General features: G+C 39.5%; 2 protein-coding genes across 7 annotated transcripts in view; both read left to right on the forward strand.

Annotated features, from left to right (window-relative positions):
* Positions 1-1,856, forward strand: part of SPADH (spermadhesin family member) — a 43,100-nt gene extending 41,244 nt beyond the window's left edge. For all 6 annotated transcript variants that reach the window (XM_083439612.1, XM_083439614.1, XM_083439613.1 and 3 more), the window contains one exon: positions 563-1,856. In XM_083439612.1, the coding sequence (XP_083295738.1) occupies positions 563-711 (149 nt within the window). In that variant the 3' untranslated portion in view covers positions 712-1,856. The remainder of the gene's footprint in view (positions 1-562) is intronic.
* Positions 1,857-6,139: 4,283 nt separating this feature from the next.
* The window catches only part of LOC310677864 (scavenger receptor cysteine-rich domain-containing protein DMBT1-like), a 53,359-nt gene continuing 35,979 nt past the window's right edge, over positions 6,140-23,519 (forward strand). The window contains exons 1-19 of the mRNA XM_083441046.1: positions 6,140-6,219; positions 7,161-7,190; positions 7,349-7,378; positions 7,535-7,555; positions 7,672-7,701; positions 10,400-10,711; positions 11,617-11,922; positions 12,930-12,959; positions 13,303-13,323; positions 13,440-13,469; positions 16,253-16,279; positions 16,970-16,996; positions 17,671-17,818; positions 17,915-18,099; positions 19,351-19,380; positions 19,539-19,568; positions 19,729-19,767; positions 20,256-20,567; positions 23,006-23,029. Coding sequence (XP_083297172.1) covers positions 6,156-6,219; positions 7,161-7,190; positions 7,349-7,378; positions 7,535-7,555; positions 7,672-7,701; positions 10,400-10,711; positions 11,617-11,922; positions 12,930-12,959; positions 13,303-13,323; positions 13,440-13,469; positions 16,253-16,279; positions 16,970-16,996; positions 17,671-17,818; positions 17,915-18,099; positions 19,351-19,380; positions 19,539-19,568; positions 19,729-19,767; positions 20,256-20,567; positions 23,006-23,029 — 1,696 coding nt within the window. The 5' untranslated portion in view covers positions 6,140-6,155. The remainder of the gene's footprint in view (positions 6,220-7,160; positions 7,191-7,348; positions 7,379-7,534; positions 7,556-7,671; positions 7,702-10,399; positions 10,712-11,616; positions 11,923-12,929; positions 12,960-13,302; positions 13,324-13,439; positions 13,470-16,252; positions 16,280-16,969; positions 16,997-17,670; positions 17,819-17,914; positions 18,100-19,350; positions 19,381-19,538; positions 19,569-19,728; positions 19,768-20,255; positions 20,568-23,005; positions 23,030-23,519) is intronic.

Genomic DNA, 23,519 nt, shown 5'->3' on the forward strand with positions numbered 1-23,519 from the left:
TTCCTAATTTGCCTGCCAAAAGCATAGTAACATCACACAATGAAATCTCATTCTGTGTTGCTTCCACTCTTCGGGTAACATTTCCCTAATGGGCAACTTTTTAAGAGTCACATGCCACTGATGCATGGAAAGATAATGTAAAGATGGGCAGAATAAAGAATTTGACTCTTATGTTTGGAACATAGGATGCTGCCTTAGACAAAGCCAGGCATTTGTCAATCTAACTCAGAGTTCTTTAGATGGACTCACAGTGACTCTCCAGGGTTTCAGACAGAGGTCTTCTCCAGCCCTATCTGAAGATGCCAGGAATTTGACCTGAGCCTTCTGCCTTCAAAGCAGTTGTTGCCATTCAAAGACGAACTTGCCCTCTAACAAAACTAATATATATACATTTAGATAAAGGTACAAAGTGTTTTCCTTGTATGTTTATATTGCTGTAACTTGCCCAGGGATCTTATGGGGAAGAAGAGGTAAGAAATCTCATACGTACATACATACATACATACATACATACATTATCTGAAAAATTGTTCCAAACTTTGTTTTTTTATTCTATTTACAGAACTGGCTAAGAGTATGAATCTAGAAAAGAAAGAAGCTCTCAGCCCACTTGCTGTTACTACTGTACTTTTGGCAGCCATGGTCTTTGTTCTGTCTGGCTTACTTATAAGCAGCAAACTGAGAAGGAAAAACTATCTCCAAATCTACTGATACCAATGCGTCAGCAAGATATACATTCAGCACTTCCTACACAAAAACAAAAACTGCATCATTCGCATGTATTTCTGAAACTTAAATCCATAGACAGGCACATCTGTAGTTGGGCACATTTACTGGTAGCTTAAATCAATCAAAGTACCAGGATCAAATATGTATTCTGATCAAAATCATTGCCTATATCCAGCTATTTTTACTTAATGGCATTGTGGAATTGTTCTCATTCTCCTTTTAAACATTCCCCCCTATCTTCTGTGGATATAGTTAACTTCCAATGTACTTCCCAAAACCATTCTACATATAAATATTATACATGCCAACTTCATATGTCAGAGATGCATCAGGACTATATTTCAAAGGAGGATTTGTTGCGACTCTTCAGTTAATATTTAGGAGCTGAAAGGCAAACTGCTGAAGTTTATTGGAATCATTGGAAACAGACATAGGAAATGTGCTTCATAATACCTACTGAACATGCTCCAACTATCTCGATTTTGAAATGATACGTTTGATATTCTCTTTTGACTAGTGTGGAAACTCTGTCACAAATGTACACAAGCAGTTTGGCTTATGGCCTGATTCACTAGCCAGTTCAGTCAGAGAATTTAATGTTCAGTTCCATTTATCTTACAATTAGTTTAAATCCTAGGATGTTTTTGTTAATTACTTAAGCAAAGGATCTCACAATCCAACTTTTCTCTGTCACTATTCCATTATGCTATTTCTGCTTCTTTTGAAAAGCAAACTACTGCTTTGCCCCATTGTGCTTTGGGAAAAATGTCAGATGACCACGTTACCCTTTCACGTGGCAATTCATGCTGTCAAATTGATGCAAATAACAAACCCATCATTTGTAGGAAGCATAAAACAGATTCAGGGTTTGTTGTTGCATTTTGCTAACTGAAGTTAAAGAGGCATTCAGAGTCCACATGGTGACTGACAGAATAATAAGAACAGAATTATAATCTCAAGCATCTCCCAAGGAAAGGGTGGCCCATAAAACTGAACAGATAGTTATAGGGTTTTATGATGAATTCAGGAATAGAAAAATCTGTTTCATCAATGTAATGCCAAATTATATGAAGTTGCATTTTGCTGCCAACTACTTTGCAATAAAATTACTACATCTTTGCAAGTTACCCGTGTTCACTGTTTATTGTCTCATTAGCAACTTTGAATGGTCAAAGGAAATACATGGTTGGCACAAGGTGCCTGGGGATGGGGGTGAAATATCATTTGGTTCACTTTTAAAGGCAAGCTCACTAATTTGCACTTTCTGAAATGACACTGCCATTCCTCCAAATGTGCATTTCTCTGAATTTTGCAATGCAGTTCTCCGGCTAAATAATGCATACAGAACACATGTTCTAGCATGAAGTGCATACAAATGCATGTGCTATTGAAAATTTTAAAAATGTAATGTATTAGGGAAAATTCCATTGGAGAAAGTGGGTATTAGGCAAAATTTCATCCACCAATCTAGAGATTTGGAGCAATTTGCGCTTAAATGCTGGTGAATTTTCAAGAGGGCATTCTTTTAAAAAATTGAATGTAGAGGACTGAATTTAAGACTGGAAAAATGAGAAACTGAAACTGACGGGCTCACCCATCTCTATATAGCTGCCTGTTCTCTGTGCATTGTTCTACTTTGCCTTATCCTACATGTTCTGTATTCAGCTCCAAAGCATAGTATGGAATACCCCTAGAGTATGTTTCCTTTCTAAGGATTTTCACACATTTTCTCTCTCCATGATTAGTTAGTTCCAGAAATGAATTCCCAACAGAACACTTTATTACCAAAGCTGAACCTGCGGCCTGTTTTCTTTTTCTTCTAATTGGTTAAGCAACAAAGACATAATAGAGGAGGAAAAACCCTTATGAAGACTAAGGAGGCCATGTGAAATGGAAGATGCATATACAAAGACAAGCTAGTGAGTGGTAGGTCACAGAAGTATAAGAATCCAAAAACTGAAGACATTAAGTGCCCTGGCACAAAGGAGGAGTCAGAGAGTCAAGTACTGCAAACAAGAATTAGAAGTATATCCAAATAAACCCATATTTTACAGGAATAGGGAGTCTCAAATGTTGCTTGTTCATGTGTGTAACAAAGGTCCACCAGATGGCAGCAAAGTCCTCTATCTTAGCATCACTTCTCAGTACCTTTAGGTGGCGAGTGAACTTTTCTGAAACAGCTGTGTACAAGGCTTTTCTATACCAACTTCCAGTGTAATGGATGTGACTTCCTTCCAGCCCTGAGGGATGGCCAATCTAGCAGAAACCAAGAGGAATCTAATAAGGTTCCCACAGATACGAAGACAAAGGCAGAGTTTCGGATTTGGATCTAGAGCATGACCAATAACCACTCCGATTTCTGCCAAAACTCACATTCAGAATGCACTAATGCGAAGGCAAGACCACCAGAGATGCCAGTAAGTTCTGGCAGTTCCACAGTTCTGCCAACGAAGCCAAGTGTTCGTTTGGATGTGCATAGTACTATCCATGCACTGTTTCAATGAGTTTTCTCTAATAATTGCCAGAACCAAAGAAAATGTTTAAGTAGACCATATGTTGTTCCAGAAGTCCTTCTCAAATTCCTCATTCAAATCTGCCCCCCAAACAACACTTAACTAGCAAAAGAGGCAACATCACATTCAACAATATAATCAATATAGGATAAACTATCCTCCTATGCACTAGGGCATATAGGAATATATGTCTGGCAATAAATACCAAAGTGTAAGTATACTGCGATTGCATGTCTTTGTGTGGCACTGCCATGTTTTCTGAAGTCTTTCATTACTTTAGCTAACGTTTCATATTCTGTGCCTCAAAATATCTGCTGCAGAATCAAACAGAGCTGCCTTTCTGTTGCCCTTCGCAGGACCATCTGTCCTGTGTACAATGGCACTTTGAGCTTTATTGGCAGCACAACACCAAGCCCTGCAAATAAACACCAACGTTTGAGCATATTGGGGACGACTGGGAATTTATGGTGCAATCATTCTGAAGCTAAATACTCCCCCTCTTTTTATTATTTATTGAACAGTTCATAGGGTGTGCCTTTTAACTTTACTTCACATAATGCCGCAGGCCACTGTACACAAATTCATGGAAGTTTATTAACAGGAGTTTCAATTTATAGCACTAACAATAAGCATTAAGGTCTTGGTATACAGTGATGAACTATTTATCAGAGCAAGTGCAATGTGGTCCACTTTAATAAGCTTACTATGTTCTGAAATTTAAGAACCTTGGTACATTGTGCAACCATTTGGATTCTGTGCAGCAGCAGTAACAAGATTTGCTTTGTCTTACTTTCCCTACTGCATTCCCTACTGTGTTCTCTGCATTTTTTTTTTTGGTGCTAAGCACTGGAAAAGAGAAACAACAAAAAAAGGAATATTTTCTATCAGTATGCTTCATTGTATTTTCAGAAGTATCATTTGTGCCTGACATATACCTGTAGTCTCTGAAGTGGAAAGAGTGTAGTTGTACTGCAATTTCATCTGAAAGCTGGCCATTTTTATTTATTATTAAAAAAATTTAGTTGCTCTTGCCAGGAGCAAACAACATCTTTGTATTTGGTGCTGGCCCTGGACAAAATCTACATGGAACATACTGTAAACTGTACAAAACACCAAGGCAAAAATATTATATCTTCTTCATCTGGATGATATTGAATCCTATTGCAAAAGATGCCACCTTGCTTTATGTATTTAACTTTCAAGTCAGGCATTTCAATGTTGAATATAGCAAAGCCCTAGGCTTCTTACAGAGTACAGACGAGAATATAAAAGCCGGTGGCTGTTTTCATTCAGGAGGGTGTCATAAACTTTGAAGGAAGTATATAATCTATTACAGAATACACATAAAATGATAAAAGTCAGATGTAATCCATTACAAAATACTGATAAGGATTATAAAAGCCAGCTGTGTGGGTGTTTAGGAGGATGTTAAAGACTTTGAAGAAAGGACGTAATCGATTACAGAATACAGATAACACTATCAAAGCCAGGTGTCATCTATTAAATAAAGTCCTAGAGCTGTACTAGCACCTCTAGCCACTATTGGTGCCATATTCTGACCTTCTGTGCTGAAAAAGAAGGACTGTAGTAGAGACAGATAAGATTTGTGATGGCAGGATAGCTAGTCGTCCTTTTTAAAATGAAGGTTTTGGAGTTTTTGACAGCGATGGTCACTGTAGCTAGACTAGTCATACCAATAAATTGAAATATAGGGGATATAATGTAGATGACAAAACCTACTCATTATAAAAGAAATATTGAAGAATGTGTACCAGATTGATTGAAACATGGAGTATGTTTGTCATTGAATTCTAGAAAGGTAAAGGTAAAGGGACCCTTGACCATTAGGTCCAGTCGTGGCCGACTCTGGGGTTGTGGCGCTCATCTCGCTTTATTGGCCGAGGGAGCTGGCGTACAGCTTCCGGGTCATGTGGCCAGCATGACTAAGCCACTTCTGGCGAACCAGAACAGCGCACGGAAACGCCGTTTACCTTCCCGCCAGAGGGGTACCTATTTATCTACTTGCACTTTGACATGCTTTCAAACTGCTAGGTTGGCAGGAGCTGGAACCGAGCAACAGGAGCTTACCCCGTTGCGGGGATTCGAACCGCCGACCTTCTGATCGGCAAGCCCTAGGCTCTGTGGTTTAGAACCACAGTGCCATCCGCGTCCCAATCGGAGTATACCTACCAGCAAATTAAACTCTCCACCTACTGTTATCAAATAATAATAATAATAATAATAATAATAATTTATTTATACCCTGCCCTTCCCAGTTCAAAAACCAGGCTCAGGATGGCTAACAATAAATTCAAAACCCTTAATTGCAAAAGCAGCATAAAATACAGTATAAAAACATGAATAACAATAAAAAGCAAAAAGCAATTTAGGGGAAATAAGCATTAGATAATCCCCAGGGCTAGCTGGCTGAATTGGTCACACTTGGGCCAGCGAGGAGGCCAGAGGAGAATTAGCTGTGGGGTCTCAGAACGGGTAATCTTCATAAAAGGGGAGGGGGAGGGAAGAGAAGGGAAGGGAAATAAAAGATCAGACAGAATTCAAATTAAAGGCTAGGTGGAATAGCTCTGTCTTACAGGCCCAACGGAAGGAGGTTAGATATGGAATAATAAATAATAATGTATGAACAGTAGGTTCTTCCATATTAAGTCCAATTGCATTGTGACGTACAAGAACTTTCACCACATCAAAGGCCTTTTTTCATATCTCATGCCAAGGTCAATAATTTAGCTAATATTTGCATTGCATATGAATTGACAGAAGTGATATCATTTTGTTAAAACACTGACTGTCCTGCTATAACAAGATAAAGTATAAAATTCCATAGCACACCCTTTCACTTCTTAATCCTATATATACTGATGTTTAATCATCATAGAAGGCAATCTGGCAAAAATGAGTTCCTTCCTGATATTTACTTGGCTGTTCCTGTTTAATGAAATATGTTTAAGTGCATCAGGTAATATGGCTTAAATTCTAAACATTCTTGCTTTTGCTCTTTCTTGTTCCTCTTCTCTGTGCTGACCTTACAAGTTGCTAGTTAATGATGGGAAGAATTTGGTGCAAAGGAACACATGAAGCTGACTTGAGTATTTATGACTCCTTTAAAACACATGATATTCTCAACAGAGGCATTGTCAGGGTCATCCTAAATTGGGCAAAATCCTGCCTGCTTCTGACATGATAATATCTTGATTATGTGCAGGTATGAGCAGAAGATACTTGGGAGAGTATCGATGTGGAAATATTTCTGATGATGAGGGACTATTAGATATAATGGCAGGAGGCACAGTCCCATACATGTCTACTATGACAAATAATGTATCAGTTCCACATAAGGGTATATGTGAGGACAGTTGTATATATAAGAGCTCATTTGAGCACACCATTGGGGATTTTGTTTTTTCAAATGCAGTATATTTTTTTGGCGGGGGGGGGGGGATTTAATCCAGCTCACATTTAAAGTTGAACCTACTCAATTTGTCCTTATGTACTTCAATCCAGATTGTTGGGGTTTTTTTTGTGTAATATTGAACGAATTTTGTGTTTGGCATATTGTTGATTTTTGTCATTTTTAAATTTACTGCCATGCTGTGTTTCTTATATTTTTTGATGTTTTGAATGCTTGCTGTAACTTGTTTTAGGCACAGCTCATTATGGAGAAGCGGCATATAAACTCAAGCTTGTAAACTCAGTCAAGCAACATTCTAGGGCCAATTGTGCAAGGAAAATGCATATATTAGTGAAAGAGAATAAACATTAAATGAGATGAATTTTCATGATTTCTTTTAAAAGAATAATAATTGCAAAATGATATGGAAATTTACTGCTACAAAAGCTAGGATTTTCAGTATTGTTGCTCTTAATTTTTTTTATTCCTGTATTCTTATCTTTTCATAGTATTAACCACAGAATTACCACAAACTACCGGTAAGGAAAATATACTACTTATTTAAAATTCTGCTACATAATACATACTATGTATTAGATGACTTAGTATTAGAACAAAATTCACTGCTACAAAAGCTGGGATTTACAGTAACGTTGCTCTTAATTCTTGTTTTTCCTATATTCCTATCTTTTCATAGTATTAACCACAGAATTCCTGCAAACTACTGGTAAGGAAAATCTGCTACTTCTTTAAAAATCTGCTACATAATACATACTATGTATTAGATGACTTAGTATTAAAACAAAATTCATTGCTACAAAAGCTGGGATTTTCAGTAATGTTGCTCTTAATTCTTGTTTTTCCTATCTTTTGCAATAAACAGTGCCAGAAGTGCAAACAACTGGTAAGGAAAATCTGCTACATATTTAAAAGCATCCCTTCAAAACACCATTTTTATTTTAGTGACATTTTAATTTACTTCGCAATTTCTCTTGCTCTGTTATTTTGTTCCCCTTCAAGAACTAACTTCAGAAGAGCCTACTCCAGCTGGTAAGGGGGCTTCTAATCTTCTTCATAATAAAGTGCTAAATCCTAGTCCTGAGTATGTATATGCAAATATCAAAGAATAGGTTTCTCCTGGAGAGCATCTGAAAATGAGAAACCGGGAAATTAGGTGGTGTGTATGTTTTAAAGAACATGATCTGTTTGTTGCAGTCACAGTCACACTGCTTTATAGGCTATGCGCTGTACAGTTTTGATTAGCATTGATACCTCTGCATTGGTTAGTGCAGAGTCCTTTTCTGACCTAGATAAACAGGTTAAGTGTTCAAATTTGTAAAACAATTGAGGCACTTTGCTGGCATTAATTTGAAGCTGTTAACATGCTGAGGAAATTTTCCAGTTACTGTTAACATCCACAGTTCAATAAATGTCAAACCAACAGAGGTATGTCCTTGCTATAAACATTTATAAACACACTCTGGAAGAAGACTTGAGAGACAAGAGTAATGCTGAAAAGGTCATATTTATTCAAAATCTGCCAAACAATAACCAAATTATGTAACTGTGGGCAGATGGGTTGGAATGAATTTATATACGGAAAGCATTACTCCACTCCACAGGGGCATGCAAACAACTGCATTCTGTGACTCTCTGGCCAGGAATTGGAATAAAATTCTTCCTCCTTGCTATGTGAGTCTTGGCAATGTCTACTCAACATGCATACCTGGGGCCCACTGCCCAGCATTCACCAAGATTCACAGGCCGGGCCTAAAGGGCAGCCCAAGGGACTCTTGAAGTTGAAAGCTGCAAAGGAGGACTCAAAATGCCCCTTCTCCCCATAATGCCTCAGAGTGCCTGCCTATGGCCTTTTTAAATTCACTTACCTGCCCACACTAAATTCCAAACAGACCAAATAAGTACATATATTAGCAGCAAATCAAATAACCCTACAGGGTGGGTGAAAAAGGAGAGTTGCAAGGAGAAATCAGGGACTTACCCCCAAATTTAGATTTAGCTCCCAGATAGAGAGACTAGCAAAAACCACAACCCCACCCACACTGTAGATGGAGGGAGGGTGAGCACTGCAACAGAGAAGAAGGAAGTGGAGGGGATGGCACAGGCTTAAATAGCAGCCTGATTATTCTGCTCCTATTGGGAACTCCTGCCTATATGATCCCCCAAATCTCATGTCTCTGGGAGAGACCAATGTGTGTTTTCTTCTGAGAAGGAGTGTGTGGCAAATTCATCCCCACTAAACAGCAAGGGGTGGCAATCTTTGACAAGCAAAGTTCACAACACAAATACAAAAAGATACAATAGCATATTCCTTTGCCTTTCTTTCTGGTAACAAGAGATCAAATCCCACAACATAGCTCTATGACTATAAATGTAGTATCACATGAAATCAGATAGAATGAAAATTTGTTCCAAAGTTATTTATTTATTAATTAAATTTCTATATTGCCCTTCATCTGAGGTTCACATGGAGGTTTACAATATAAACCCACAAAAATACATAACATAGTAACAAACAACACAATACCTCCACACACACACACACACACACAGTTTTAAAGGCCATAGATTATTTAATTAGCCAAGGCCTGGGGAAAGAAGAATGTTTTGCGTGGCGCCTAAAGTTAGGTAATGAAGGTGCTAGGCAAGCATCCCTGGGGAGAGAATTTGACAATGGTAGGTACTGAAATAGTTGGTCCAGTTGCATTGTGCTGTAAAAGAACTTCCATCACAACCTATCAAAGGCCTTTTTCATGTCTCATGCCAGGGTAAATGAAGGACCACAGTAGCGTTTAATGACAACAATACTTTCTGCCAACATGTGCATTGCATTTGAATTGGCACAAGTGATTATTATCTTTTCATTACAAGAATTGAACAATACTCCATGTCTTGGTACCAGGAAACGGATTTTTAAAAAATTAGAATAATAAAGTGTAGCATTACTATAAGCAATGCCTTGACAGCATAAATACCATTAGACAGTAGCCCTCTGTCCAACTATAATGAGATAAACTAAAAATATCAAATTGCATGGCACGCCCTTTCAGTTTTCATTCCTATATATTCTGGTGCATGCTTAATCAACTTAGAAGGCAATCTGGCAAAAATGAGTTCCTTCCTGATCTTTACTTGGCTGTTCCTGTTTAATGAAATATGTTTAAGTGAATCAGGTAATATGGCTTAAATTCTAAACATTCTTGCTCTTTCTTGTTCCTCTTCTCTACGCTGACCTTACAAGTTGCTAGTTAATGATGGGAAGAATTTGGTGCAAAGGAACACATGAAGCTGACTTGAGTATTTAAGACTCCATCAAAACATACAAGCTATTCTCAATATAGATGTTGTTAGCTTCATCCTAAATTTGGGGAAATCTTACTTGCGTTTGAAAATTCTAATATATTGATGATGTGCAGGTATGAGCACACTGGTGGGTGCCTCCCTCTTACTTTTTCTCATCCCAAGTGTGGCATTTTTGCCTATTACGACACAGCAGGTAACCTTGGAAGTCATACATTTCTTTTCCCTACAGCCAAATATCTTTGCTTTTTGTTGGACTAGAATCTCAAAATCTTTGGGATTAAAATATAGGGGCATAATGCAGTCAAATCTGTTTTATGGAATGAAATTTCCATGCAGTATTACTGAGTGCTCATTGTGTTGACCAGTTTTCCAATGTAGTGTTTCATTGTCTTGTTTATATAATATTTATTTTTTGCATATTCCAAAGAACATTCCTTGCGATTAGTTAATGGAAGAAACAGGTGTGAAGGTCGCCTTGAAGTATATCATAATGGCAACTGGGGAACAGTCTGTGATGATATTTGGAACCTGAATCATGCACGTGTGGTCTGCAGAGAGCTTGGATGTGGACCAGCTCTGTCAGCACCAGGAAGTGCCCATTTTGGTGCAGGCTCAGGCAACATCCTCCTGGACGATGTACAGTGCACAGGAAGTGAATCTTCCCTACTTCAGTGTTCTCACAGAGGTTGGGGAACACATGACTGTAACCATCGCGAAGATGCCAGTGTCATTTGCTCAGGTATTACTTAATCACTCTAGCTGTCCTTATGAAAGGAATTCAGTTTCGGAATCTGTCTGGATTTCTGTAAGGAAATGGGTGTTGCAAAACAAAAAAACCCCCATCAAAATAGTACCTTTGAATTATTTAAAACAATCCAAAATGCAAAAATAGTCCCTAGTCTGCTGCATTGGCAAAATTCTCCCCATTCCAAGACATTTAATGCAATAGAAAAGCTCTTGGTAGCTCCCTTCACAAAGTCCCAAAAGTTATCGCACCCTGTCTTCTGCCTGGCCCTGGAATCTTCTGTGAATTGGGCTTGCCAATGGGAGTTGAAACCCTGTGGGGTTCCAGTGGAACACTGCTGGCAGCACTAAGTGGTTTTTTGAAGACTGTGTATGCTGTGTTTGTTGCTTTCACTTCCCACAAAGTTTCAGTGAGAACCAAGGCTTCTTGAACTCCAGTTCCAGGAATCAAAAAGCCTCTGCTCAGTTGGTCAGTAGAAGGAATGGGAAACAGAGAATTGCAGGTGTAGGATATTACCAGGCTACGTCCCTCAACTTTCCTGGATGGGGGGGGGGAAGGAAGTATTTAAATCAGGGGTTGCTAAAATACAGCCTTCTAGGTGTTGTTAAACTACAGTTCCCATCATCCCTGGCTACTGACCATGCTGGCTGGGGCTCATAGGGGTTGGAGTCCAACAGTGTTGAGAGCCACCAGTAAGTCACCTCTAATTCAAAGCAACTATCCCCAGTGCCATCTAATAGAACAATGTACAATATGCACTGTTAATGTCTATTGAGTCTTTATTTTCTTTCACTGTGCAATTGGGTTGATCTTAATGGTGGGAAAAGGAAATAATCAACATATTTTTGACTTGTTTGACAATAAGAAATACCTTTGTAAATATTTAAATATTTCCATAGCCTTGAGATTGGTTAATGGAGGCAACAGATGTGAAGGTCGCCTTGAGGTATATCATAATGGCAACTGGGGAACAGTCTGTGATGATATTTGGACCCTGAATCATGCACACGTCGTCTGCAGAGAGCTTGGATGTGGACCAGCTCTGTCAGCACCAGGAAATGCCTATTTTGGTCCAGGCTCAGGCAACATCCTCCTGGACAATGTGCAGTGCACAGGAAGCGAATCTTCCCTGCTTCAGTGTTCTCACAGAGGTTGGGGAACACATGACTGTGGTCATCATGAAGATGCCAGTGTCATTTGCTCAGGTACTCCTCGGCTGGGATAATATAGCTCACTAATACAATCAAGGGAATCGGGTGGGTCCTGAGAATACAAATCTCAGTCTGTGATTACAGCCATCTTCTAATGTGAAGTCAGTTGAGGGGGGTGCTTGCTTTGGCCTCTGCTTGTCTTCAAAGTGACATGTTCACTGTGAGAAGGCTATAGCTGAGTGGCACACCACATGTTTGCATGCATAGGTCCACGTTTGGTGCACAGCATCTCCAGATGCTGCAGGGAGCTGCTGCAGAAAGTGGCATTGGGTCTTTTCACAAGGCTGCATACTGTGGACTTGGTACTGCTCATGCATTCGAGTTTTGCACAGCATCCGCATGGCATAGTCTACATCAAAATGCAGCCACTCCCATATTATCTTCTCATTTAATCTGGATTGACTGGATCTTGGAGTGTTTAAATGTAGAAATAGGAAAAGTGTATTAAATGGGGGGAGGGAATGGAATGACATTTTGATGAGGAGATTGGAACTGATATAGTTACCTCCCCAGTTTGGGGGCATGTTAGTGACTGGAAATGCATTGAATCCTTCAGGATGGGAATGCATTGGATCCTCCCTAACATGGGTAAATGTGGTATAGATGGGAACTTTTTGCATCTTCGTCTGAAACCCTTTGCTCCATATTGATAGGACAAGATGCTTGGCACTGAGTAGGAGGGACCTGATTGTCCTCTTCAAGGCTGGATAGCTCTTTCCACCCTTGGTGAGAAAGACCCAGTGCTTCCTATGGCCCTAGGGACACCATCCCAGGGACCATAGATACGGTTGAAGGACATATTGTTTTTATATTCATTTTGTTTCTCCCCCCCCCCCCGCCTCATTTTCAACAATTCACCATTCATTTACAAGCAAATAGTGTATACTTTTAAGATCATTTGATATTAAAACAAAATTCACTGCCAGTGCTACCTCCCCCCCCCCCCCGTGGTTTTAATTGTAATGCTGCTCTGAATCATTTTTGTTTGTTTCTTTTCAAAGCATTAACCACAGAATTCCCACAACCTTCCGGTAAGGAAAATATGCTATTTATTTTTAAATCTGCTACATAATACATAATATGTATTAGATGACTTAGTATTAGAACAAAATTCACAGCTACAAAAGCTGGGATTTTCAGTAATGTTGCTCATAACGCTTGTTTTTCCTTTATTCCTATCTTTTCAAAGTATCAACCACAGAATTCTTGCAAACTACCGGTAAGGAAAATCTGCTACTTCTTTAAAAATCTGCCACATAATACATACTATGTATAGATGACTTAGTATTGAAACAAAATTCATTGCTACAAAAGCTGGGATTTTCAGTCATGTTGTTCTTAATTCTTGTTTTTCCTATCTTTTGCAATAAACAGCCCCAGAAGTGCAAACAACTGGTAAGGAAAATCTGCTACATATTTAAAAGCATCACTTCAAAACACCATTTTTATTTTAGTGACATTTTAATTTACTTCGCAATTTCTCTTGCTCTGTTATTTTGTTCCCCTTCAAGAACTAACTTCAGAAGAGCCTACTCCAACTGGTAAGGGGGCCTCTAATCTTCTTCATAATAAAGTGCTAAATCCTAGTCCTGAGTATGTACATGCAAATATCAAAGAATATGTTTCTCCTGGAGAGCATCTGAAAATGAGAAACCTGGAAATTGGGTGGTGTCAATGTTTTAAAGAACATGATCTGTTTGTGGCAGTCATTGACTGCCTTCATCAGGAGAATTATGCACAAATCTCCTCCAGAGATTTCCTTGACTTCCATTTTATTTTTATCCCATTGTTTATAACTCTGTGCCTCAAAGTCTTGTCTTGAGACTAGCATGGTTGCTTGTTGGTAGACAAGGAGATAATTATGGCTATAATCTTTACCTTAGTAGCTTTACATGAAAGATATTGACTGGCAGTTGGGTCATTCAAAGGTGTTTTTCCAGAGTACGACCGAATTAAAATTAGAATGAACATTTTTTGTTGGTTGGCAAGCGGGGGGAGGGAAAGGTACTGTGAGCGTGCCTTCTCCCTCCGTGCTTGCTGCACTTAGCAGAAACACTCTCGAGGCCAGACGCCATAAATTCCTTTCTTTATTGCTTTCTGACAAGATTACATGCAGAATAAACAAAGCGACCCGTCTCTCACGAGGCGTTGCTCTAACTACTTTCTCTTTTCCCTCTCCCTCGAGACCAGCAGAGCCAACGGCCCAGCCCCTTCCGTCTTTCCCTGTGACGTGGATCCCCCTCTCTCTGAAGCACCCCTTCCTCTCCAGACTCACTGCTCCCTTCTCTGTCCTCTGAGGATTCACTGCTAACCAGTGGAGACCTCTCTCTGTACCCTCTGATTCTTTCCTCCCTTGCTGCCTGCAGTTCCCTGACAGGTACAAAAGAAGAATTCCTTGGATGCCAAGATCCAAGTTTGGGGCAAGTAGTCTTTTGGGCGAGAACCCCCCAAAAATTGAAATCACAAAATATGCAGCAAAATGAAGTATGCAAGTATAGACTGTTAGAACTTTAAAATATGTTTTCCCAAGTGAATTCCAAAATATTCCCCTCTTCCTGCAGAATCTGAAAGCATGTTAGTTATATGGTGCTGGTTATCTCACAAAATTCTGTCATGTTAAGTATTCTAGCTGTTAAGTTGAACATAGTATATGACACAGTGATTTCTCCAGAGCAGCTCTTTATTGTAGCTGGACAGAACTGAACAGCAAACAGCTCAGCCGGCCTCCTTTTATAGGAGCCGGCTGTCAACATTGTAGCAACAACAACCCAGGGTTTCCCGCCTAAAATAACTGACGTGGACCTGAGAGAAAACTATCTACAGTAACCCCCTGCTGGCCCAGGGTGAGAACATCAGTACATAACACTAGCCCCTTGACATGTACATTTGAGCAGGAAGCCAACATTTCACTTTAATAATGGAAGCAGCATTTTCACTGCTGGTCCTTTCTTTGCGTCTCTTTTAACTGGGTTGTTAAGATATTTTTATTCTGCTGGGTTTTTGATGCATTTTAAGCATCCTACTTTATTTGCATTTTCACTTTGCAAGCAGCAGCGTTTAATGACAACAATACTTTCTGCCAATATGTGCATTGCATTTGAATTGGCGCAAGTGATTATTATCTTTTCATTACAAGAATTGAACAATACTCCGTGTCTCGGTACCAGGAAATGGATTTTTAAAAAATTAGAATAACAAAGCATAAATACTATAAGCAATGCCTTGACAGCATAAATACCATTAGACAGTAGCCCTCTGTCCAATTATAATGAGATAAGCTAAAAATATCAAATTGCATGGCACGCCCTGTCAAATTTCATTCCTATATATTCTGGTGCATGCTTAATCAACTTAGAAGGCAATCTGGCAAAAATGAGTTCCTTCCTGATCTTTACTTGGCTGTTCCTGTTTAATGAAATATGTTTAAGTGAATCAGGTAATATGGCTTAAATTCTAAACATTCTTGCTCTTGCTCTTGCTCTTGCTCTTTCTTATTCCCCTTCTCTGTGCTGACCTTACAAGTTGCTAGTTAATGATGGGAAGAATTTGGTGCAAAGGAAGTCATGAAGCTGACTTGAGTATTTAAGACTCCATCAAAACATACAAGCTATGTTACATACAAGCTCAATATAGGTGTTGTTAGTTTCATCCTAAATTTGGGAAAATCTTACCTGCTTTTGAAAATTCTAATATATTGATGATGTGCAGGTATGAGCAGAAGATACTGGGGAAAGTCAATGAGGAAAGGCGGAAAAGAATTAGAATGTGAAAATGAGTGTGTACAGGATATTTCTGATGATGAAGGACTATTAGATATCATGGCTGGGGTCACAGTTCTGTACAGATTTACTATGGTGAATGATGTCTCAGTTCCAGATAAGAGTAGGAATCATACAGAATCAAGCCTCCGACTGAATAATTAGACATTCAGTTGCAATTTTGTTGCCTTCTCTCTGTGTACACACAACTGAAAATAATGAATACCCAGTGAAGAGTGCTCTAGGGAGCACAGGTTTTAGCTGGAAGACATTGTGAGCATTTGATGTAAATGCTCACAAAGGTGTAAGAATATGTATCTACCTTCACTGTCTTTCCATTCTCCAAGTCCCAAAAGGCAAGGGAAGGCAAGGGAGCAGGGATGGTGGCAAACAGCCCTTGCCTCAAGCAGGACCAGTACCAAACAGTGCACCTCACTCCTAATCTGTCTAGGCCAGAATTGGTTGGTATTTGTGGGGAAACAAGTCCTTCGGGGTGTTTTAAGTGTGCCAAAATAAAATACAGTACTGATATTTAGATTTGCTGATCAATGTTCCCATTTCTTTAGGAGCAACAACTATTGCAGAAACTGCTGGTGAGTGCCTCCCTCTTACTTTTTCTCATCCCAAGTGTGACTTTTTTCACAAGCAAGATTGTCTGCTACATGGAGTGCATGCGAGTTTCGGTGAAAAATGTTCCTAAGGTAGCTAAGCCATTGTTTTGACACAAAGGAAAAATGAAAAAGACTTTGAGGGGTGAAAATTCCTTGCAGTGCCTGTTGCCATTTCTAGGCTGTGGTTAGCCTTTTCTGATTTAAATGGAAGTAAATCAGGTTGTCCACCCCACCCCACCTCAAATATGAATGGTTTGGCAAACTGTTGAATTCCTTGTGAACAGGTTTACAAGAACCTTTGTCTTTAAACCTATGCTGGGGGTGGGGCAAGGAGCTAAGCTGGATTCATTGGGTTTATGGGTCCTTATTCCTGATGGCAGCTCTCTGCTTGTGGTGCATGATTCATTTGATAACCGGATTTGGAAGCTACAGCAAACCTCCACTGCCTTTCCATTCTCCAAGGCCCAGAAACTGACCTTAGGCCAGGGGAAGCATAGGCAGCAGGGATGGTGGCAGAATAAAACTCCCCTCTATGCCAAACACCATGTTCTAGAGAGAATTGGTTGGTATTTGTGGGGAAAGAAGCCCTTCAGGAGTGTTTTAAGCCTGCAATGATAAACAAACAAACAAACAAATGTTTAAATTTGCTGATCATTGTTCATCTTTCTTTAGGACCAACAACTTCTGCACAAAGTACTGGTGAGTGCCTGCCTTCTACTTTTTCACATTCCAAGTGTGGATTTTTTGCAAGCAGGACTGTCTGCTACATGGTGAAGTGTCTAAGCTTCAGTGAGAAATGTTTTTAAGGTTGCTGAGTCATATATTTTTTGACACAAAGCAAAAATGAAAACGACTTTGAAAAGTTGCATGGAAATTCACATATAAGTGTGGAACTGCAAGCAATGAGCATGTTGTATTGCGAAGCATAAACATCTGATCTAAAATAAAAACACTGTTCCTTCTTTCCCTTGTTCTCAAGAAAACATCACTTTTTAAGAAATGCTGTATTTCTAGCCTGATAAAATAGCATTTAAAGAACCAAACAAACAAACAAACATATTGAATTGGGTGGGCCCATGAAATATATCCTGTGTTATAGAGGATCCTATGCTGGAGATTGGGTAACCTGGATTCACTGGGCTTATGGGTCTAGTCCTTATTCCTCTACTGATGGCAGCTCATTGCTTGTGGTACATGGATCATTTGGCTGAAATGACTGTTTTGCAAGACAAGCAAACGTGATATTTCTGGTGGCTGAAGGAAAAAGAAGGACCACAAGAAACTCAGTCCTTGGTGAAGATAGAGAATAGTTACCAGGATTGTTTTTTTGGGGGGGGACTGAGATAATCAGTGTTTAATTGTATGTTTACTAGAAATCCATGGATGTGGCAATACTTTCTCAAATCCATATCAGTCATTTTATGGCCCGTATTACAATGGTGATGGAAGCATCATACAGTGTCTCTGGACAATCCATTCCCATGATTCTAGCCCTATAGTGCTAACTCTTGACTATCTGAAGTAAGTACTGATACTGCAAACTTTGGGATGGGATGGGACGGGGCCCCGGAGCTCTTGCTTGAAGTAAGATGGTTTTGTGCTCTTTTATCTTCACAGTTTAGATTGTACTCATGAATATGTTCATGTCTACGATGGAAATGTTTATCAATCAGCACTACTTGGGAATATATGCAGTGGCTGGAGCTGGGTATTCACTTCCTATACAGGCACTATGACAGTTCTGCTCCACAGACAGTCCTATCGTGCAGGCTCTGGCTTTTTTGCCTATTACAATATAGCAGGTAATCTTGGAACTCATACATTTCTTTTCCCTATATTTGATTTTTGCTGGACGAGAATCTCAACACTTTTGGCATCTGAGATTTTGTTTTGGGATTAAAATATAGGGGCCTGATGCAGCCAAAGTCCTCCTCATGGAACGAAATTTCGGAAGAGTTAGATCATTCACCCAGCTCTCGTGGGCCAGTGTGGGTTAGGAAATTTATTTATTAATTTTGAAATAAGCTATTTATTAAAATAAAATAAAATAAGTACTGCCCATAGGATTTACCTTGCATATGCATCTGTATCACTAGGATCAAGTCTGTTTTGGACCCATTCCGAGTCTTTCCCATAAGATTTGTTATTTGGGCCAAAATCAGCTCTGTTAAATCAAAATTTCTGTTTTCCCCACATTGGCTATAATTCCCCCCCGCCCCTTGTCACGGAATTGCTTGGTGTTTGTAAGATAGTGAGCCCCTCAAGAGTGTTGTAAGCCTGCCAAATTCAGGCAGATCCCTCCAGAGGGTTTTGTGCATTACAGCCACCTTGTAACGTGAAGTCAGTTGAGGGGAGTGCCTGCTTTGGCCTCTGCTTGTCTTCAGAGTGCCATGTTCACTGTGGGAAGGCCATGGCTGAGTGGCTCAGCACATGTTTGCATGCAAAGGTCCCAAATTTGGTGCACAGCATCTCCAGGTGGTGCTGGGAGAGATTACATCTGAAGAACCAGGGAGCTGCTGCAGAAAGTGGCATTGGGTCTTTTCGCAAGGCTGTTTACTGTGAACTTGGTACTGCTCATGCATTCGAGTTTTGCACAGCATCTGCATGGCATAGTCTACATCAAAATGCAGCCACTCCCATATTATCTTCTCATTTAATCTGGATTGACTGGATCTTGGAGTGTTTAAATGTAGAAATAGGAAAAGTGCATTAAATGGGGGGGGAGAATACGGAATGACATTTTGATGAGGAGATTGGAACTGATATAGTAGCCTCCCCAGTTTGGGGGCATGTTAAGTGACTGGAAATGCAAATGGGTTTAATTGTAATCCTGATCTGAATCCTTTTTGTTTGTTTCTTTTCAAAGCATCAACCACAGAATTCCCGCAAACTACCGGTAAGGAAAATCTGCTACATATTTCCTAATCTGCTACATAATACATAATATGTATTAGATGACTTAGTATTAAAACAAAATTCACAGCTACAAAGCTGGGATTTTCAGTAATGTTGCTTTTAATTCTTGTTTTTCCTATATTCCTAACTTTTCAAAGCATTAACCACAGAATTCCCACAATCTACTGGTAAGAAAAATTTGCTACTTCTTTAAAAATCTGCTACATAATACATACTGTGTATTAGATGACTTAGTATTAGAACAAAATTCACAGCTACAAAAGCTGGGATTTTCAGTAATGTTGCTCTTAATTCTTGTTTTTCCTATATTCCTATCTTTTCAAAGTATTAACCACAGAATTCCCGCAAACTACCGGTAAGGAAAATCTGCTACTTATTTAAAAATCTGCTACATAATACATGTAATGTATTAGATGACTAAGTATCTAAGATGTCAACCTCATGCCTTCACTTTTAGATGGCTCAGAACTTAAATGCCAAAAGATCTAACTTTTGTCATGTGTTTGTTTCTGCAGAAGACGTTCCTACAAGTGAAACAGCAGTTTCACCCAGAGGTAAGTTCAGTGTTTGCTGTAAGATAGGCCTGTGAAAATTGGGGAGAATGAGCAAGAACATTGGAGTCAAATCCAAGGTTTAAAAGTTCCTTTAAGAAAGGAACCAGCTTAAGTTACGTTCAGCATGACCCAAAAGGAACTCGTTCCGCTTCACATTGCTTCCTTTAGAAAACACACATGTTCAGTTCACTGCATTGGTCACATTAACATTTCTTTTTGGGAGGGGAGTATATTTTGCACAATTGCAAGGAATCCCCTAACATAGAACGCATTTGTTTTTTCAAGGCAATATAGAACTGCGGAGATATGTTAAGTTTTATTAGTTATGAATGCAAAAAGCCTCCACAGCAACTACTCTCTTGATGAGCTGCACAAAGTCAATATGTTGAAATCCTGATGCCAGTAGAGTCTGATGCTTAGGTTAGGGATGGGGAGAACCTGAGTTTACAAGTCTTGCCTATGTAAGAATGATATTTTCTTGTTCTAAGATGTTCCCATGAGACTGGTCGGGGGGAACAACATGTGTGAAGGACGCGTGGAACTCTACTACAGAGGAAGCTGGGGAACGGTCTGTGATGATGGCTGGGACTTAAATGACGCACAGGTTGTCTGCAGAAAGCTTGGATGTGGATTGGCTTTGTCAGCACCAGGAAGTGCCCATTTTGGCCATGGCTCTGGCCAGATTCTCCTGGATGATGTAAACTGCAGAGGGAATGAACCTTCTCTGGAGCTGTGCTCCCATCGTGGTTGGGGAAGTCACAATTGTGGTCATAGTGAAGACGCTGGTGTCATCTGCTCAGGTAACTTTCCGATGCTTTGTATTTAGTCTTCTAATATATTTCTAACAGTGGAGATCTCATTGCAGGAAGGCGAATGAATGGCGAAATGGTATAAAGTCTATTGGGTAAATTCTGTGGCCACACTTCTGCTTCCTAGTGTGGTGTAGTGGTTAAGAGTGGTAGACTCCTAATCTGGGGAACCGGTTTCGCGTCTCCGCTCCTCCACATGCAGCTGCTGGGTGACCTTCGGCCAGTCACACTTCTTTGAAGTCTCTCAGCCCCACTCACCTCACAGAGTGTTTGTTGTGGGGGAGGAAGGGAAAGGAGAATGTTAGCCGCTTTGAGACTCCTTAAAGGGAGTGAAAGGCGGGATATCAAATCCAAACTCTTCTTCTTCTTATTATTATTATTATTACCTATATATTTTTTATTAAAAAGCCTTAAAGGGGCATCTGTGCAATATTCTCCACTCCTCCCAAGATGCAGGTGAATTCTGTAGAAAGAGGCAAATAACCTGTTGTGGTGACATCCCTCCAGTTTCAACAGGAAAGCAAGGCATGAATGTCAGTTGCTCTGGTCAAGGAAAGATCCTATGTTGCCATTCGGATGGAAGGAGGCAGGATTCATTGCAGTGCCTTTATCCTTACAGAGAATCAGCACTGGAAATCTGTTCTGCTGGATTGTAACAAAATAGATGCAGAATATCAACCAGCAGATGTCACTATTTTATGTACATCAAGGGTCTTTTTCTTAATATTTATGCTGGCTGAATATTTTTATTATTTGTTTATCCACAGCTTTCGGACGACCTAACACAACAGGTACATTTTATTTCTTATTTGTCTGATTCTCTCAGGATTTGAGGGCAATTTTTTTATTGATGCTCCTTCTTTCAAATCATGGCTTCCATTTTTATGTTTGTTTATAAACAAAACCTAATGTTAAACTGATCATGTATGATGAAAATATTGCCCTTCTCAGAATTGGTGGGGCAAATTCAACCTCATGCCTACACTTTTAGATTGTGCAGAATTTAAATGCGTATAGATTTCACTTTAGTCATGCTTTTGTTTCTGCAGCTCTTCCTACAAGTCCCACAGAAGTTATATCCAGAAGTAAGTTCAAAGTTCTCCATAAGATATACTTTTGAAAATCGGGGAGAATGAGTAAGAAGCTCGGAATCAAATCAAAGCCTTGAAAGTTTGTTTTAAAAAGGAACTAGTTCAGTTCAAGTTTACCTCTTTTAGCCGTTTAGTTCATGTTCAGTTCACAGTTCAGTTCTAGTACATCCCAAATACCCTTTCCAGTTTGTTTTCAGCATCCAGAATGTTATAACTTGTTCCTGTATAATATCTACTTAAGAAGACTTCAATATAATCCTTATGTTTGGAAGCCAAAAGAATATATAAAATTAAAAAAAGACAAATAAAAGAATGAACCTAAAGATGAACAAAAAATCGCTGGATGTTCTACCCCCAAAATGAACTTAATCACATTCAGTTCAGCCTGCAATTATAGGAACTGCTTTCAGGTGTAGTTCAAAGATTTTTGAATTCTGTGAATTCCGTGAACTAGATCATTCCAAACACTGAGTCAGACTAGTTAGTCTACCTAACTAGTCTGAATAAAATGTCTGACACTTGCAGAGATGTAATTGTGTTTAAGATAAATCTTCTGTCACAGGTACAGTGTGGGCACAGGTAAGGAAGTCACAGGCAACCCTTCTTCTGTTCAAAGTGCCTCAGGAGGAGGGGATGTGCAAAGAGGAAGGGATGGAAGGGAAGGGAACACTTCAGCCTTCACAGCCCAATTGCTTTTCTTCTGAAATTTTCCGCTCCTTTACGGTGTTCGAGACTCAGGGATACCTTTCAACAGTGGCTGTGAAACCAAGTAGATGGAAAAATCATCTAAAGGAGGGGAACAACTGGCAGAGGATAGTTTGAGCATTCTGCTCAGTTCTGTGCCTTCTCTGATGCAATTAAACACTCCTGAGAGCACTTTCAAAGGGAGATTGAGTCAGCAGGGGCTTTGGATGCAGCTCTCCTTCCTATTGGCATTATTACATATATATTTTTTATTTAAACGCCTTAAAGGAGCATCTGTGCAATATTCTCCACTCCTCCCAAGATGGATATGCATTCTGTAGAAAGAGGCAAATAACTTGTTGTGGTGACATCCCTCCAGTTTCAACAGGAAAGCAAGACATGGGCGTCAGTTGATCTGGTCAAGGAAAGATCCTATGTTGCCGTGCAAATGGAAGGAGGCAGGATTAATTACAGTGCCTTTACTCTTACAGAGAACCAGCACTGCATGCAGTTATTCTGGGCATCTGTTCTGTTGGATTGTAACAAAATAGATGCAGAATATCAACCAGTAGATGTCACTATTTTATGTACATCAAGGGTCTTTTTCTCAATATTTATCTTGGCTGAATATTTTTATTATTTGTTTATCCACAGCTTCCGGAAGACCTAATACAACAGGTACATTTTATTTCTTATTTGCCTAATTCCTAAAACATTTGGGGGGGGGGGATTTAAGATGTCGATTCTTCCAGATGACGGCTTTCATTTATATCTTTGGACATGAACAAAGCCCAGTGCTAAACAGGCTCATTGGACCATATATGATGGTAATATTGACCTGCTCCTCTTTGGTTTGTCCAAAGTGACAGTACAGAAGCCAATCTCATGCCCACAGTTTTAGATGGTGCAGAATTTAAATGCCAAAAGATCTCCCTTTTGTCATGTTTGTTTCTGCAGAAGACGTTCCTACAAATGAACCAACAGTTTCACCCAGAGTTAAGTTCAGTGTTTGTCGTAAGATAGGCCTGTGAAAATTGGGGAGAATGAGCAAGAACGTTGGAGTCAAATCAAATGGTTGAAATTTCCTTTAAGAAAGGAACCAGCTGAAGTTTAATTTCCGCATGACCCAAAAGGAACTCGTTCCGGTTCACGTTGCTTCCTTTACAAA

Source organism: Podarcis tiliguerta (genome assembly GCF_965153285.1).
Source record: "Podarcis tiliguerta genome assembly, chromosome: 5".
Lineage (NCBI taxonomy): Eukaryota > Metazoa > Chordata > Lepidosauria > Squamata > Lacertidae > Podarcis > Podarcis tiliguerta.